This window comes from Acanthopagrus latus, chromosome 17 (genome assembly GCF_904848185.1).
Source record: "Acanthopagrus latus isolate v.2019 chromosome 17, fAcaLat1.1, whole genome shotgun sequence".
Lineage (NCBI taxonomy): Eukaryota > Metazoa > Chordata > Actinopteri > Spariformes > Sparidae > Acanthopagrus > Acanthopagrus latus.
The window spans coordinates 25584104-25602019 of record NC_051055.1 but is presented as its reverse complement, the minus strand read 5'-3'; the positions used below and the strand labels follow the sequence as shown (position 1 = coordinate 25602019).

The window sequence follows — 17916 nt, the reverse complement described above, 5'->3', positions numbered from 1 at the left end:
GAAAAAACAGGAAAAAAAAAAAGAAAGAAATATGCACACGGCTGAACAGAAGAAGCTGTTGTGACAGCTCCAATGAGACGCACCGCACTGAGTGACATGATCCTTCATTGCAGCCATTGTAGTTTATCTCAAGTCAGTCCCACACAGTCCCTCTGCTGTGAATACTCTCTACACCACCAGCGTTGTATTAATCCAACGTATGGAAAAAAGGCACAGAAGAAATGTATGGAGACAAACGACGCCAAGATGCAGCAGAGACGTGCAGCGTAGTTTCTATTAAATGACTTTCGTACAAACTGCCAAGCGACCTATAGTTTAAGGAGCTTTACACGGCAAACAGAAATGATGCCCCGGGACTCTGTCGGTGACATATTCATATAACTACGACGAGGCACATTATGTAACTGACAGAAAATGCTCCCGTGTAACGTGCATCGACACTAAGCGCTCTCATCACTCACTCCAGACGTTACCTCAACACAACGCCAGCGACGGGAAACAGGCCACATTAACCGGAGCGCTGTAATGATCTCCAGTAGGAAAATCTGCGATAACACTGTTCAATATTGCGATAACGATATAACTTGCGATAAATAAACAAATGTTGAAGTTTGCATATTATTAACTATACAGTTAACGATGGCTAGTTTTAGTTTTGAATTGTTCGTGTCGGTCTTTATGGTTGTGCAGCAGGTGGTGATGGAGGTTTGTTGTGTTTCCCTCTAGAAGTTGCAACAACTGCGCAGCATGTTTTACACAGTAACTGTGTTTGTAACACGTCGTCTCTCCTGAATCCAAAATAACTCAATTTGGCAGAAGTGCTGTTTCTTTACCCCACAAGGTCTTCATCGACCACATTTTCATGGCTTCTCCTGCCATCATAACCTGGCAATCACCACCAAACTGATGCCGATTCATTTTGTCAGGGTAGCTAACGGCCAGCTGGGACTTCATCTGATTGGCCCTTGTGTCCAGGGCTCCAAGGTGCACGCATGGTGTATGTAAAAAAAATAATAAAAATTTCTTATTTATCACATGTCAGGCAGTCTTTTGCAATGTGTTTATCGCACACTTTCATATCGCGATGACAATGAAATTTGATTTATCGGGCAGCCCTAATCAAATTCAAATTCAAGGACAGTGTATGGAGCAATGGAAAATGTAAGTAAAACATAGAAAATGTAACGTTCATAATGTATTGTGGTCTTTATAACTTCAGGATTTAGTTTGTGTTCGGTCCACACGTAGAGTCCCTGATCTGTTATATGGGGAGCAGTTTCAGACACAGTCGTCTTTTGACACGTTGGGATTGAACTTGATGAATGTCAGATTTCAATCCGGTGAGCACCACAAATTATATTCCCCCAAACTTATAGGCAGAGGCAAATTCTCAGGGGCCCATGTCTCAAATAACAAGTAAAACATACAGTTTACTAACACGGCTTGATACGAGCGGAGGTAATCGAGAACGCATTAATACACCTGTTAAAGTCAACCAGTTGCTTTCGCCTCAGCCCCGACACAGTTGATAGTTTGTCAGGTCTGTTTCTGGCTCGCAAGAACGCGAAATAATCTAAATGAAGCCGCAACCTGAAAATCCAACTTCGCGCTGCCAAGCTTCTCCTGATGGTGCCACTCAAATAAACCCCTCAACAAGACACGAAAGCAGTGACAAAACTGAAACGGGGAGTGAAAAGCTGCTGTGGCAGAAATAGACCGACGTAGCAGCACTCTGCAACACGCTGGCAAAGTTCCACATCGAAGCTTCCCAAAAACCACAAACAATATCTCTTGATTCTCGGTTGCGTCAGTTCTCCCAGAGCCTTGTAGCAGCAGATCAATGCCCATCCAGAGCTTACAGTGCTTTTGGAAGAAGGGAAATGGGGGATCAAATTAACACAGTGCCAAGAAGAGCCGATCGAGGGCCCCTCCTTGATCACCGTCCAGAAATGGAGCTTGCTTTTTTTTTTTTTTTTTTTTTGCCTTCCCGGCACTCTGATGAGGCTGTTTGACATGCGAGGAGGATCCTGCAGGCAGCCAGCGTACAGAAATAATTGAGTGTGGCGGTTAGGAGGTTGTGCCAGTGGTGGCGTGTAGTAAAGAGAGACAGATCCCTTTGTGTGTGGGGAGAATCGACTGCTCGAGCTGAGGGAGCGAGGCGGAAATGAAGAGTGGGAGAGATAGATGGTAGAGATGGAAAGGAGGAAGGAAGGGAGGGAGGGGGGAAGGAAGGAAGGAAGGAACGAAACAGAAGCTGAAATAGAGCAGACCGGCTCCGGGCAGCGACGGCAGACAGAGGAAAGAGGAAGGAAGAGAGTCGAAAAGTGGAAAGGATTTTTTAATGATGAGGAAAGAAAGGGTGACAAAGAGAGGAAGACCAGAAAAGGAGAAAAAGAGGGGCAGGCGCCAACCACTAGAACTGATTGTTCTCGATGACTAATCTCTGGATGAAACTTCAATTACGGGACAAAGCTAATAAGCAGAACACTGTGAGTGACAGAAAGGCAGATCAAGAGAAGACGGAGAATGAGATAAACAAAATAAACCAACTGAAGGAGGCATAAAAGGCAGAAATATTTTCTAAAAAAAAAAAATCCGCAGCAGGAGACAGAAGCAGATCCCTGGTCTGATTTAGAGATCTGGGATGTGTTTGTGCTGTTATAAGCGTCCTATCTGGCAGTAAGTGAGGAGAAGCAATATGTTTTGTCTTGCACTAAGCGATCCCGTCAATGCCGTATTGTCAAGCTGCCCTGTAACGTGTCATCGCTAATTAACAAAAGTGCAGCGTGGAGTCTTTCAAAATCAATAAACAAGTACGGAATTGATTTTTGGGAAGTTAGTGTAATCACGAGCACAAAAGATCATCGCTTAGATAGAACGTCAGCGAGCAGCAGCATCCGCAAGACCATTTTACACAGGGACGACGTTCTTCCAGCACAAGCAGCGCTCGAGATTTCAGCAGTCGGTGTCGAGGTTTTTTTTTTAATCAGCTCATCCACATTATCTACAGACGGAGTTACGGGACGAGAGGCAACATCGTCTTAGCTCTCGGTCGCTACGGAGGATCAGTTTGGTCATGAAATGTATGTAGTGCAGTGTCTCTGTGCGAGGCAGCAACAGGTTTTATGGCTAATGTGATCCTGATTGTAAGACAGAAGTTCTAGATTGTTTCAGCTATGGTCTCCTTTATTTGCAGTATCACCAACAGGTTCCCCTGGACCCGTCTCGGCCGCGATGCGATCACAGGAGCTGATCGTTCTACACGATGCTCATGTTTCAGCAGAGCCCCAGGAGCTTCTCTACGCTCTGCTCAGAGCAAAATACACAACAAGCCTATTTCTGACAAAAGAAGCCACATCAGAGCCAGACAGGAAGTCAGACAGAGGAACAGAAACGAACCAGTCGGTTCTCAAAATAAAACACCTTGTGCTGATTCAGGATCTACCGCAGTTGGAAATATTATCAATGAACACACTTGAAACATGCAAATAATGACAAACTCAGGGAGAAACGATAAAATAAACACATTCTGAGTAGGTCAGCGACATCAGGCGAGCATGACGCTCTACTTCTGAAATGCTTCCGTTGGGATATGAAGTCACGTGGAGGAAAGAGAGACAGACAGAGACATCGCACCAGAGAAATACTGCCCTTCACTTGTTGTGTGTATTCTTCTCCTGACATTTTCTACAAACTGTCCACAGATCATTTCAGGTGTATTTCTGCAGAGAGAAATATTTGAGATCTCTGGATGAAGCGCCGCCTCTTCGGATAAGATACGCCGGCTGTGTGGCGGCACAAACCTGCTTACATGGGCGGTGAAATGAAAAGCCTTTCCGCATCGAACATGCGCCGCTCACGCAGGAGGTCTCTCAGCTCTGGTTTTAATCCGGTTTGCACATCCTGAACTGCTCACAGACTCATCTGCCCCCAAACGTATCACACGTATAAAACCTGAATGATCAGTCGTCGCTCGTCCAAATGGTTCCAAATTCGAGACCAGACTTCCTCATGTCCTCAGCAACAAACCTCGCCATGTGGGAAGTGGATTGGAAGATCAATTCTCGAGATAAATGAAGGACAAACAGAAGAAGGTTCCCCGCTTTAGTGCGTCAGTGTCTCAGCTGCATCTCAAGGGGCGTAAACGCAACCTAAGACGTTTGTTTAAGCCTCAAGTCCATATTTTCAACAATGCTCTAGTAATGCAACACTAAACCGCAATAAAAAGGCACGGAATAAATATTTTCATCTAAATATTTATATACTTAGAAGCCGAGCTGGAGCAGAGAGTGCATCTGTTGACCACAGACTCTCCCTCCCTTTCGCCCAGCAGCTGAGAAGCCCGACACAGAAACTTGAGGAGCTGCAGTGTTTATTCACGGTGAACTGCAAACACTGTATATTTACTGCCACTAGACAACTTCACGTCTAACCTTTGCTTCTGCTCTGATAGCCAACGCTGTCGGCTCCCGAGCGCAGCCACCGTCGCTCTGCCTCTCTCACTCAGCTGCACACTCGCTACGACCCACGCTGCTCCGACGCATCAATCACATGCATCCGTGTTGATGGTAAAATATACAGGAATAATCGCACATATTAAAGGGAAACAGCACGCCGCACAGAAACTTTGGCTGCTCCCTCATTGACACTTTTGAATTCTGACAGAACCGGTCGAGACAGACACTTCAGTGTCTCGATGACGGCTTCATCACTCGATCGCTGCTCTGACAAGACGGCGGCAGTCTAGACACGGCGTGTGGCAGAGCGTTGTGCTTTAGAAGAAATAGTTCCTAGGATGTGATGCACAAGTTGGCGAGGATGGAGAAAGAAATATCAGGAGAACTGCCAATCCTACTTTTGATTTTTAATTAAAAATGCGACGCCTACAGAAGCCCTGAGGGGAAAAAGAGGAGAACAAATGTTTTCTGGTGATATAAATTGTTTTTTCTCCTGTGTTTATGACTCGAGAACTAGTGAATGAAAGTTTTTTTGGCCAGGATGTTCTTTCTAAGTTCCTCAATATTTTTTTCCATCTGTGAAAACATCTAAAGAAAAAAAATTCATGTGTGAAACCTAAAAAAAAATAGAAAAAAAAATTCTCCCTGGAAATTTCTTCCTGCTCTTTCAAGTGAGAAACCAAGTGAATTGTGTTTTTTTTTAAGGAGAATTTTCTTTTTCCCAGGTTTCACACATAAAATAAAAAATCCTGATAAAAAAATAATAAGAAAAATGTGAACAGATGAGAAAAAGTAATAAGATAAGGAACTTAGGAATAATATGAGAAACTTCCCCAGTTCTCAAGTTACAAATACAAGAGAGAGAAACTACTTAGGTAAGAAAATAGAAAAAATATTTTAAAAAAGTCCTCAGGGTTTCTGTAGAGACCGTTTACATGCGAAACTAAGTGAAAGGAAATCTCCCCAAAAACCTCAAACAATTCACTTGTTTTCACACATGAAAGAGTCGGAAGGAATGATCAGGAGAAATAAATACATTTTTTCATGTTTAAAAACAGATTTTTTTTTTTCTTTTTTTCAATCATGCAAATTATCAACAAAAAAAAAAATCTGAAAAAAAAAAAAAAATCTCCACCTGGTTTTACACATGAATTTTGATTTTTTTCACAGATGGAAAATATGTTGAGGAACTAGGAAAAATCATCCTGGACCAAAACTTTTCTTTCACCTCAGGTTCTCAAGTCTTAAACACAGGAGAAAAAAAAAACAAATGAGATCAAACTTATGTAAATAGATCACCAGAAAAAAAGAAATGTCTTCACTTGACTGGCTTCATAAACAGCTCTTTTTGATACTGAAGTAAAAGATAAATATGTGATAATCTGGCAAGTGCTGGACTTAAAACAAGCATCTTTTTTTTTATTTCTAAGCAGATTTATGGACGCTTACTTGCAACTGACATCAGAGTTTGTGTTTCATGTCTGTGTGTTCTGAATCAACAGTGTTATGATTAAAAACGAGTATGAATTTTGGCGGAAATTGCAGCTCACACCTTCCAATAACACTGGGTTAAAAAAAAATAAATGACTGGGGATTGTGGACATGTGTTGAAGGGGAGATCTAAACAGTCACCCACCACGATGAGGTTCCACATACGAGCAGCTTCGGCGACCAACGTGGAGACACCGCTGCAGCCGGGCATCAGGACGATCTTGATGGGCTCCGTGTACAGGAGGTCGTACAGCAGCTTGGTGGCTTCTCCCGGGTCACACTGCAAGGACAAAATGACAAAATGTTAAATGGAATGGACGGGTGGATCAATAACGCGGAAGAGGAATGATCAGAGGCGCTCGAGGAGAGAGCAAAGGCGAAGGTGGAGGAAAAACAGGGAAGGATGAGGGCGAGGGAGACGGATGAAATGAGAGCAAAGGGCGAGGGGGAAAGGAAGGAACAAATAAGCAATGAAAGTGTGGGAGACGGAGGCGACCGAACAGACAGAAGATAACGGAAGAGAGGAGGTAAAGTAAAGGGAAATGACACAGAGGTGGAAGGCAGGGAGCGACAAAAAGGCCAACGCAAATGTGCAGAGAAAAGTAGGAGAAAGGAAAGGACAAGTAGGGGAAATTGCTACGAAAAAAGCAGTCGGGGTCAAGACAAAATAAAGGAAAATGGCCCCAAAGTGGCGGCGGGCGGCACAAGGAGAGGGGACGAGCTGGATATTCGCATTGAGTTCACGTCCAAACGCAGCCAGTACGTATCATTGGATACACAACGCGCCGTCCACAGATCGAGACATGAAAGCAGAACGACAGCCGGAGAGCAAACAAAAGTGAGGCCGACGACCAAAACAGCAGCCATCACAAGTCATTACAACCCTTCCAATAAAGTCATTTGCAGCGCGTCTAGGCGGCGAGAGTGTGGCTGGAATGATCCATCACTGCTCTGTCAGCCAGATCACCGACAGGCCATCACCGCCGCGCCGCTCATCAGAGTCACAGATAAACTGGCCTGACACGTCTAATGATTCGCCATGGAAGACGAGACGCGGCTCGCAAACACAAGCGCTCCCATGCACATTTAAAAAAAAAAAAGAAATACACTCCAGATGAGTGTCACAAACAATCACGCCGTGGCCGATGATGGCGCCGACCAATATGGCTCCTAATTGTGGTGCTTGTCTCAATGTCTGAATTGTCTCGTTGAGGCAGCACTGTGATTTTTTTTTTTTTTTTTTTTTCTGAGGAGGTTATCACCACTCAAGGCCCAGGAACACGTGGTACAGCTGGACTTGAGTAATGTGTTTTCCTTTAACTCAGAGTGAGTGTCATGCCATCGCAGAGAGAAGTCAGGATGTTAGCATGCAGGAGTTAATGAAATATGGTAAGTACTAAAGGAACAGTTCACCCCAAAATGAAAAATTCTGCAACAACAACAAATAAAGTAGAAGTAGCTGTAGCAGTTTTAAATGTAAAAACAAAAAACAACCATACAAATTGTCCTGGAAGTCTCTAGAATTTATTCATTTTTCTACTCTACTTTTCTACTCTACAGTTGTTTAGGAAAATGCTGCAACTCTGTTTTGCTGTGAAGCTCCGGAAATGTTTTGTGAACTTATCTTCAAGCAACTTTCCATCAGCATGAGGAAGAGGAGATGCCAGAATGTTCACGTTTTGGTGAGCTTATCCTTTACAGTTACTTCAAGGGACTTTCATTTTGGGTTTCTGGCGGCCATGCAGCCGCCCGGCGCAGTCAAAGTCTCCGGGAGCCCCGAGATCCCAAACTGATTTGAGCTACAGTGAAGATTTCGGCTTAAAAAAGGTTGTAGGTTGTAACATATTTTCAAATAAATGTGGGATCTATGGATTCACGAAGACTTGGATAATAGCAAACGTAATTCTTGCTGCACTGTTTCGCTGTTTCACTCCAGAAATGTTTAGTGGACTACAAACATCTGCATGGATCTGTGAAGTTAATGACTGAATTTTAATTTTTAGGGGAACTGTTCCTTTACAAACTGTTGACTTGTCTTACTGTTGACTCTCTCTATGGGTTTCTTAATCGGTCCTAGTCAACCTTTGATTTATAGATTTATTTTTCACCGCAGGAAAAGCTCAGGTTTGACCAACGACGTTAACGATGGCTCCATTCCATTAAGGCCTGGTCCACACGTACGCGAGTATTTCTGGAAACAGGGTTTTAGAATAAACACATCTCAGCACCATTTCAGATATAATCTCCATCCATAAAACACATCTGAAAACACACATCTCATGGCCATTAACGCACACTGAGCATGCTCAGATTGTGCACTCCACTCGGTTGCTTGGTTACAGAAAACATAGCGAACGAGGCAGTGAGATGTGACGGCTCTCTCCAGAAGCTTCCTGGATAATTTATCAGCAAAACATTGTGAGCTGCAGTTCTTGTCTCTTTATTATCATCATTGTATTATGTTTGTATGTCTATAAACATCCATTCGTACTAACTCGAATGCTGCGATATCACAACACATACTCCGGGTTCACTTTTCACAATGATGCTACAAACTCTGATGAACATGTTTAGTCTGCATCATCATCTCCAAAATTCTCCAAAAAACTGCATTTCTGAATATCCTCTCCCTGGAAGGAGGTTTCCAAACGCTCAGTATTCAGTGACTTTAAACACTATTTAAGTTGTGTACAAAAGGCCAAAACACATAGAAAAACCCTCCTTTTAAGAAAAACCCTGTGCACATGTGGATGGGGTCTAACCCCCCCAGATTCTACTGGGCCGGGCCACAGTTGCCGGAGCCGATTGCAGCTGTTGTAGACGACGCTCGTGTGTCCACCGGCTGCAGCACGGCTCATTTCAGCAGCATCCCAGAAGTCCGTTCTGAGAATATTTGCCGGGTCCATTTTTTTTGACGGAAGCGGACCGCAGCTGCATTCAAAATATAACACCCACGTGCAGATTCTGAATCTACAGCACAATCAAGGTGAAAAATATTAACAATAGCACACAAACAATGAAGAGGAGAAAAAAAAATGACAAAATAAACAGTCTGAGGGAGTCAACAGCAACGTCAGGCAGACGTGACGCTCCGCCTCTGAGATGCTCCCGGTGGGATGAGCAGCTGTGTGGAGGACGGAACAAAACAGCATCGCACACTCCAGGTAGCAGAGACGCGCCTGATGGAATCGAGGGGCGAGCGTCCCTGTGAGCCACGTCAGTGAGTGAGCACGCAAAAAAAAAAAAAAAAAAACACCACCGGCCCCTCGAACCAGCTCACCTAAATAGAATGCATCCATCATTAATGTTTTTAAATTCCACCTGTGACAAGGCAAAAACGTCTGCCGTGAAAAAGCGGGTCTCTGGGGCCGAATAACAAACTGTCGTCAAGGTGATCTTTGGAGGCTGCGGCGAACCAAGGTCACAGCCTCCGTGACATCTCCTGCGTCCGATCCAGTGGGTGATCGGGCAGCTCGGGCACCCACCGGGAAATAATACTGCGGAGGTGACCGAATCAGAAGAAAAAGGGCGCGGCAGGCAAAAGGCAGGGCCGAGTTTTAGCTGTGATCGAAACCTGCGACCATTCTTGTATCAATCTTTGTTTGCACCTTTGTCGTCACCCCTCCTTCTTCTGTGTCTGTTTTGCTGCCTCTGCCTTGTTTTGCAGGATGAAGGTCAGGAGGACTTTATGAGCCACACCTGAGCCCCGTGTGAGTCTCTCTATAAAACTCACCGCCTCCCCCACACACGAGACGTCCCCTCTTCCATCCTGGTCTGGTTTATTTGCTGCAGACGTTTGCACATGCCGACACATGCTTACATTAGTGATTACTGACTTCCACGCTCCTTTTTTTTTATGTTTCTGTGGATGAACATGCTCGTGCACAGCCTGAAAACTCGCCTGGTCTCCCCTTTTTTTTTTTTTGTCCCAAATCTAAGAGCTGGGCTGTGACAACTTTTGCATCACCTGACCTAATTAGCTCTAACAAGCGTACAAAGACATTTAAACCGAGGGCCATTGGAAACAGTTCAACGCACCCCGTCCATTAGCTTACCGTTGAAGTCGTGTTGGCACTTATATGCACTAAAGATAGCTTTGATTAGAGCCACGTTCGGGCTACAGGGTGAAAGCCTGGGCGGATTAGAGGACCTAAAAATGAATATTCAGTCATTATCTACTCGCCCCCATGCAGACTGAAAGTCGGGTGGATTTTCATAATCCACAAAACAGCAAGACAGCGTCACCCGAACAGGTGAAGCAGATGGAGACTGGTTTTAAAACAGAAATAAACAACCGAAGAAAACATAAAATGGCTCCTCTACAGCTTGTCCAGCGCAATTCAGGTCTCCAGAAGCCACGAGATCCCAAACTGACTTGACAAGATGTTATTTACACCCTTTTTTAAGCAGATGTCTTCACTGTAGCTGCAAGGCTAAAAGTGTTAGCGTTAGCGTACACCCCTTCAGCAGCGGGACCGCACCTCGCGGGTGTAAACAACATGTTTTCAAATTAACCACAATTGAATGGCTCTGGACACGCTGCATTCATTCGGTTGCTTTTTGACATTTCAATACAAGTCTCCATCGATGTTTTCCACCTACAGTCGTCGAGGAGAAAGTTGCATTACTGCAAGCTACAGTCAGTTCAAGCCTCTATACCGTCTAAAGGTTGGAGCATTGATTGGTATTCTGATTCTTGTTTCATTCAGCATACAATGGTGATTTGATTCTAGGGTTAGCCCTGATTCACACATGATAAGAGATTTAATCTTTAAAGGAGACGCTTGAATGCATGTAGGTGAACGGTTTAGCTGCTTAGATAAATACTTGCTGAAATGTGATCAAATGCTTTGACCTCAGGCGCCCCGGCAGCTCACCTGGTAGAGTGCGCTCACTGTGTGAATGTACAAAGGCTGAATCTCTTCTACATGGTGGCACATGGTTCAGTTCCAGCCCAGGATATTCGCTGCATGTCATCCTCTCTTAAGTTGTAAGTATCCAATAAAAGGCAAAAACTGTGTATAAAAAAACAAATATTCTCCATTCAAGGTTCACTCGTCTGGCACCAGAGCAAACACTGTTCATGTTTAACAGCGCTCCATCAGTTTAGCCTGGCACTCACGCTAAATATAACACTGTCAGACTCACGATCGACAATTTTAAAAAAAAAAGAAAGAAAGAAAGAAGAGGATAAAAACTGATGCAGCAGAACTTGAGGTATCTTCATTTTAACTCCATGCATTCTCCTCCCTTGCCAATACCCTGGCACCTACAGTACCCACAATGCAGTACGGCATTTGCTCATGCATTCATGATTCACTCGGTTGCTAGATCAAACTTCGCCAATACAGGGCGATGCTCATTTTGTACATGATGTTTCCAAATCAGATTGAAATAGACGATAAAGCACAGTTTGCTACCACACATCAGGATGTCCTCCACAGCTCCACCCTCTCCTCCAAATTCTGTCACTTAAGGTTAAAAAGAAAAAGCAAGATGACAGCGGCAAAAACGTCATAAACACACAGACTGTAAAGTCTTCACTGTGGTCATCAAAAAGAACATCTTCATTTTTATTTCATAGAAATAAAAAAAATAACACCTGAACATGTTATCTCTCTACCTTCAAAGCCGACCGGCAGTCCGACTGTGGGACAAATCCTTGAAAAACTTGGCGCCCCAATTCCTCACAAGGGGTCCAAAGATCAAAGATAGTTTAATTTCTTCTAATTTAACACACCACCAGAAGAGAGCAGGACGGCTTCATCGCCCAAAAGTCTGCAGCAGAGGAAGTGCTAGGAGAGCTGGCTTATACATCTTTGTTAAAAAACACTCGCTGACCAACAAATCCAATCTGTCCGGGAATCTCATTACATGTTGACATCAACCTGACCCGACCACTCTGAATAATTAGTTAATTAGAGTGTGTGCCTGTTATATGGCTCAGTCTCCATGCACTGCTGCCCATCTTCAATGCACAGGGTTAACAGCATTAACACTGACTCGGAGAGATGCTTCACGCTGTCGATGTCACATAGGAATAGGCAACCTTGTGCAGCACCGGGGCCGAGAGGCTGCAGCTTTTCCTCCCGATCAATCACTGCACCGGCTGATTTCACAGACCGCTTCCTCCTCTCCGGTGCTCCTGGTGTAAAAAACGCTGCTGCTTGTTCCTCGTAAAACAAACTGCTGTGTTATCTCGGTGTGAGGGAGAGGCACAGACTGACGCACAGACCTTTTTTAAATACTCTCCTTCCCGAAGGTTGTTTGTGTTCTCTGTCGCCGTGGCTGTGGGCTGGCTGCATGCTGAGAAGAAGCTTGTTAGCTTCCTGGTGTTAAAGTGTTTTAACCATATGAGCGGAACTCCAGCGCCTACGCCGATTATCTTTATATGATTTAATCAATTTATCATTTACAATCCAGCATCACAGCTTTAAGTAAGGGTTGTTTCTATACATTTTCCATTTCATATTATATGTCTTGACATTAGATTTAAATATAAAAAGTGACGATTCGGACCCTGTGGAGGTTAATGAAGTCCCTCCACTTGTTTGAGTCAAAATTATTTTTTTTTTACAGATTAAAGTTGTGTCAGGCAATAAATAATTCAGAACGTTTTGTGTGTTGAATTAATCTTTTTTAATTGGAACAAACCTGGCGACAGTGTGGACTGCCAGGTTTAAATATAGTCAGCGAGGCAGGCTCGTCTGCAGAGCTTCTATTAAGAAAAGGAAAATAAACAGTTTTATTGGGTGATAAATGGAGGCTGAAACCCAACCACTCGTGGGCCAACACCCTTAAAAGGTAAATCTAAATCATCACCTACAAAATACGCTGATTTTTATATGTACTGAATAATGACACAATCCGGGTTTGAAATCAGTTCCCTAAAAACCTCATTTTCACTTTGCAATTGGTCTGCCACTGGGCAGGAAGTCTGCAGGGAGAGTGACGGCTGGCTGGCGATCCACTCAGACTGGCACCGCTTCTATTTGCTCTCACGTCTCCATCTAACTATAAAGCAAGGAATCTCTGTCTGTCTGTCTGTGAATGGACTCGAACTTCTATAGCACTTTTCCAGTATACTGATCCCTCAAAGCGCTTTACAATACTTGCCGCATTCACCCGTTCATACACTGCCATGCAAGGTGCCAACTGGACAGTAAGCGCAATTTGGTGTTCAGTATCTCGCTCAAGGAAACTTCGACATGGAGCTCAGATCAGATCAGCCAGGAGGAGATGGGATTTGAACCAGCAACCTACTCATCATTAGACAACTAGACTGCTCTCCCCACTGAGCTACAGCCGCCCCAGTCTGTTTGTTATTCCTACATCTTGCGAATGGTTCATCTGATATTCTCCACACTCCGCAGGTTCGTTGCGGAGGATGTGCAGTGTTGAATTTGGTGTCATCTGGACACTTTCGTACACGGACCATGTTCGGTGTTAATACGTTTTTGAGTGAACAGCGCTCTGTGCAGCAGCGGGGTCGTGGCTCAGCGCGACGTCAGCTGTTTCGGGACGGCGTCTCTAATTGGTCGTCCTCCAGCTCGGAGGTTACCACTACATGGCACACATTAGACTTGTAGTCTCATTGCTCCCCCCACTGCTGCTGCTGCTGCTGCTGATGATGATGTGCTTAGTGACTCCTGACCGTGTCACTTCCCCACGATGACGCTTCACTGCTTCCAGCTTTCATGTGCATATTGCATCATGCGTACCCTAAAGCGTTGCTCAAAACTGGATCTGTTATCTGCTCACATTACCTGATCATATGGCTGCCACTTTTTAGTCGAAATCCAATCATTCCTTCAAACGTGGGGTGAAAAGTTCATATTCGAGCTGTAATTACCTGTTTGAAATGTAAAGTCTATGAGCCCATCACGCCGTCCAGCTAGTTTGGCATACGGTCCTAATGACCTATCAGTAAACTAAGCTAGCATTAACGTTATGTTGTTTTGTTAAGAAAATGGAGGTCTTAAATGGAGAAAAGGAACAGATTTCCATTTCCTTACAAAGTTGTTGGGTCCTGACAGCCCTACGTGACAATCTGCATCTGTAACATCTGTAACATTCGAGGACCCAGAGGATCTTTTAACATGGAGGACTGGTACTAAAGGAAGCACCGTGTCAGGCGTCATTGTTTGATTTTCTCGAAAGCACATTTTGAATTGCATGTTTTGAACAGACGCCGCACCACGTGTAGACTACATGAATGAATAAACTCAGGGTTTGTTTCATCTTGAAGCGATCCGGTCGTCTTTTCCACTGCAGCACCAAACAATAATACCACTTGGAAGCACTTGGGGTGGGATTTTTTTTTTTTTCCACTTAAATGTAAGAGCAAACAGAGGAGCAACAGCTTGAACTTGACTTGAATAAAATTCTCATGTGTTACCCTTAAGAGTTACTCAAGGTACCTTATAATGAAGGGGGTCTATTCTCGAACACGAGTGCAAAACAGCACCAGGCTCCGCAGCTGAACATCCCTTTCATTCAAGTTGTTTCTATGAGCGTAAAGGAACGAAACCCTCGGTAACAAAATGGGAACACGGTGCAGTAAGAGGTGAATAAGCACACAGTCTCCCTCCTGAAAAAAAGAAAACAGGGGTGTTGGCAGGTATGCAATAAAGGCTGAGGAATCTCTGCTATTCTTGGAGGTCTGTCTTCTACAACCCTCTGGGGTCATCACCATTTCCACTTTCATTTCTGGCTTTCTCTGTTGGCTCATGAGAGCGCCCGGGTTGGCGGCCCCTCGATGCCGCTCCCAGACTCACACAGACACAGAGATTAATGCAAGTGTGTGTACACAGTCATAAAAATGCGCTCGAACGGCTGCACTTACACACATTCATGACAGAGTTGCACCACCTCTGTCGCCGCGCTCTGTGCTGAAATTCCCTGAGCCAATATCAGTGTTGACGTTAACGCGCCGACGTGGCCCTTCCAATCAGTCAAACTCAGCCTGCGAGAACCTTTAAAGAAACCGAAAGGCTCCCTGGGCTGGGAATAAAGGGACGAGATACTGGCTCGTCATAATACACTCTCTAATTACACTCCAGATTGAATAATATAAAAAGGGTGTAAAGAGGGGATAAGATAAGGGCCCGTGGGACAGCCTATGTATTGAATCTCAAAGCGTGCTCAGCGACATCGCCTAATTTCCTCATAATCACGTCTGGCACTACACTCGGGGCTCGTGTGCCAGTGGACACGCACGAGGACCAGTGATGAAAACTGGTTCTGCCACAGCGGGGAGGGGAAATTGTGTCACGGCTGCCAATTAAAATAAAGGGCGGAAGTGAGGGAAGCACCTTGTTTCACCATTTCTCTGTATCTCCACTGTCTCACTCCATCACTGTTAATAATTGATCAAAGTTTGCAGTCTCGGCTTTGATATATCCATGGCAACGGCCTGCGCGGAGAGTGTGTGCCTGTGTGTGTGTGTGTGTGTGTGTGTCTGTGTGTGTGTGTGTGTGTGTGTGTGTGTGCGTGCGCACACGTCTGTCCGTGTGTGTGAGTGTGTGGATCTCAGAAGGCTGTAAATAGTCTGATGCTGTCGCCAGAATAGCCAGAGAAACAAGCCGTTCTGCTACCACGGGGTATCTGCATCCATTAAAAGGACAGGCTGGGATTAAGTGTTGAGCTCCATGAATATTGTATGATGTTGAACAAGCTGAGGACACCGCTTGATACTCCCAGCCCTAATGGTCACGGACACACACGTGTGTGTGTGTGTTTAAGCACCTGTTTGCCAACTTCAAAGCACGCCTCACATTCAGTGCTGCCGTTACACTCAAAAGATGCAATAAAAGTTTCCCGATCATGATAAATTCAGGTCAAGAGAGCCCGCCGCATAATTACGCCTCTCGAGCCTTGATCTTAAGACGAGAGCAAACAAAGGGCCAGTTACGCCCTTGTCTTAATCTCGCAGTTAAACAAAGAGCTTGCAAGCTGGAGATTTGTCCTCTGACCAAACAAGAATGAGGAGTGAGTCGTAATAACGGGATGTAAATATGACGGCTAATTAATCCCCTTCTTATAATTGCTTTGCCGCCTCTCAGAGGGTAAGATCCTCATTACTATTCCAGCCAGGTGATAAATGTTTGCAATCACAGGGTGAAAAAAAGAAGAAAAAGAGGCACTGTACCCTGAGCAGGAGCAATAAAATCCCCCCTCCTTGACTTAATTCAAGGAATTAACCAGCGCCACTCAGACAATGTTACACCAGCCTCTTTGAGCCGCTCTATTCAAAGGATCTGCATCTTTCTCTCCGAGCCCGAGGCGGCAGCGACTCCTGAAGCACGAGGAGCGATGCTTTCCAATCCCTATGAAATCTGCTCATGCAATTGCTTTATCTTTATGTTTATGGCAGCTACATCTGCAGCTGCCTGCTTCACTACACTTGTAATCAGAGGACGCACAGTAACACAAACACACACACAGATGCTCGCACTCACACACACACACACACACGTTTGATCTGTTTAGCATTTGATTGCAGAAGAACAAGGTGTATGCTTAACAGAATGGGAATAAGCGTGCATGGGCTCTGCGTCGATCCAGCACATGAATTTGCACACATATTTCCACAGAGCTGAAACCTTATTTGTTTCTGTGGTTTGCTTCAAGAGTAACTGTGTTGCCATGCCAACTCTCCCTCTCTCGCTCTCTCTCTCTCTCTCTCTCTCACACACACACACACACACACACACACACACTCTCTCTCTCTCTCTCTCTCTCTGCTATTCTGTTTAACAGGATTCCAATGCAGAGCCGTGTACACCAATCAGAATAAAGCTCGTAGCAAATTTTCTAACCAGTCCCGGTACAGTTAACTGTTTGGTGCCCCGGCTGCTCTCCAGGCAGGCATCTGTCCTGCAGCATGATTGATAATAACCCTCAGGAGAGGCGACAGAGGGGATATCCAGTAATTGTTTTCCTGTGTCTCCACTCATGCCATTCTTGAGTAAAATGGTTCCCCCTCCCTCTTTTTTTTTTTTTTTTTTGGAGGGGGAAGGGGGATGAAACTTTCAGAATATCCACTAGGACATGCAGCAAGGAGGCGCAAATAAATCCTCTTTTTTTACAGTAATAAATAATGTGCTTCTTGATTAAAGTGTGTGTCAGGAGTAGTGGGTGGTAAAAAGGGGCAGTGAGGGGAAATGAAAGCGGTTGGGGGGCGGATATTGGATTTATAGCGGTTGATAATGCTGACATTTTAAAATACCACCATGATTAATGATTGATGAGCAACAAGCAGGAGGTGTGTTTGTTCATTTAGCACAAACCAGCTCTGTGCATGGCATGGCAGCCCCCCCTTTGTTACCCAGAGTCAGGTTATTTATCAGCCGGGTGACCTTTGAGGAAAAAAGCTCTGACTTGGGGAGGAAAGAGGCAGGTGTTCCTTTAAAAATAAATAAATAAATAACACAAGGTAAAAATATATCATACCTGAGAAATAAAAATAAGTCAGAAAACAACACAGCGTGATGACAAACATGATGCTCTGCAACACTTGAGCAGGCTCAGCATCCCCTCCTGATAATTGGAGAGGCAGATCGTCAGATCCCTCACTGACTTGACACCGCACGTCTCTTAAGTGCGCACCTCCTCTGACTCTCCTCCACATGCACTCACCATGCTGTCGTAGTGGATGAGCTCCAGCTCATAGTCGGGCAGGATGTCGCTCCTGTTGTTCACCAGGTCCAGGGCCATCTGAGCGGAGGGCATGCACGCCTGACCTCCCGGCCAGCCGCCGCTCATGGGGAACAGCGCTCCGATGTACAGCTTCTTCTTGCCTGCGGATGGCCGTGGCCAGAGGAGGAGAAGGACGATGAGAGATGCTCGGAGGAACATCGCATGCCCGCGGGCTGCGCTTCTCACCCGCGGGGGACCTCTGCTAACCAGCGGCATGGCTCAAGGTGAGTTGAACCGGAGGACGTTAATCAACCCGAGAGAAGGTTTT

The 17916-nt window shown here is 44.9% G+C and overlaps 1 protein-coding gene across 4 annotated transcripts in view; it reads right to left on the bottom strand.

Annotated features, from left to right (window-relative positions):
• gabbr1a (gamma-aminobutyric acid (GABA) B receptor, 1a) overlaps positions 1-17916 on the bottom strand; it is an 89605-nt gene that overhangs the window by 42101 nt on the left and 29588 nt on the right. For all 4 annotated transcript variants that reach the window (XM_037073389.1, XM_037073388.1, XM_037073390.1 and 1 more), the window contains 2 exons: positions 17589-17749; positions 6094-6228 (listed from right to left, as the gene is read on the bottom strand). In XM_037073389.1, coding sequence (XP_036929284.1) covers positions 6094-6228; positions 17589-17749 — 296 coding nt within the window. The remainder of the gene's footprint in view (positions 1-6093; positions 6229-17588; positions 17750-17916) is intronic.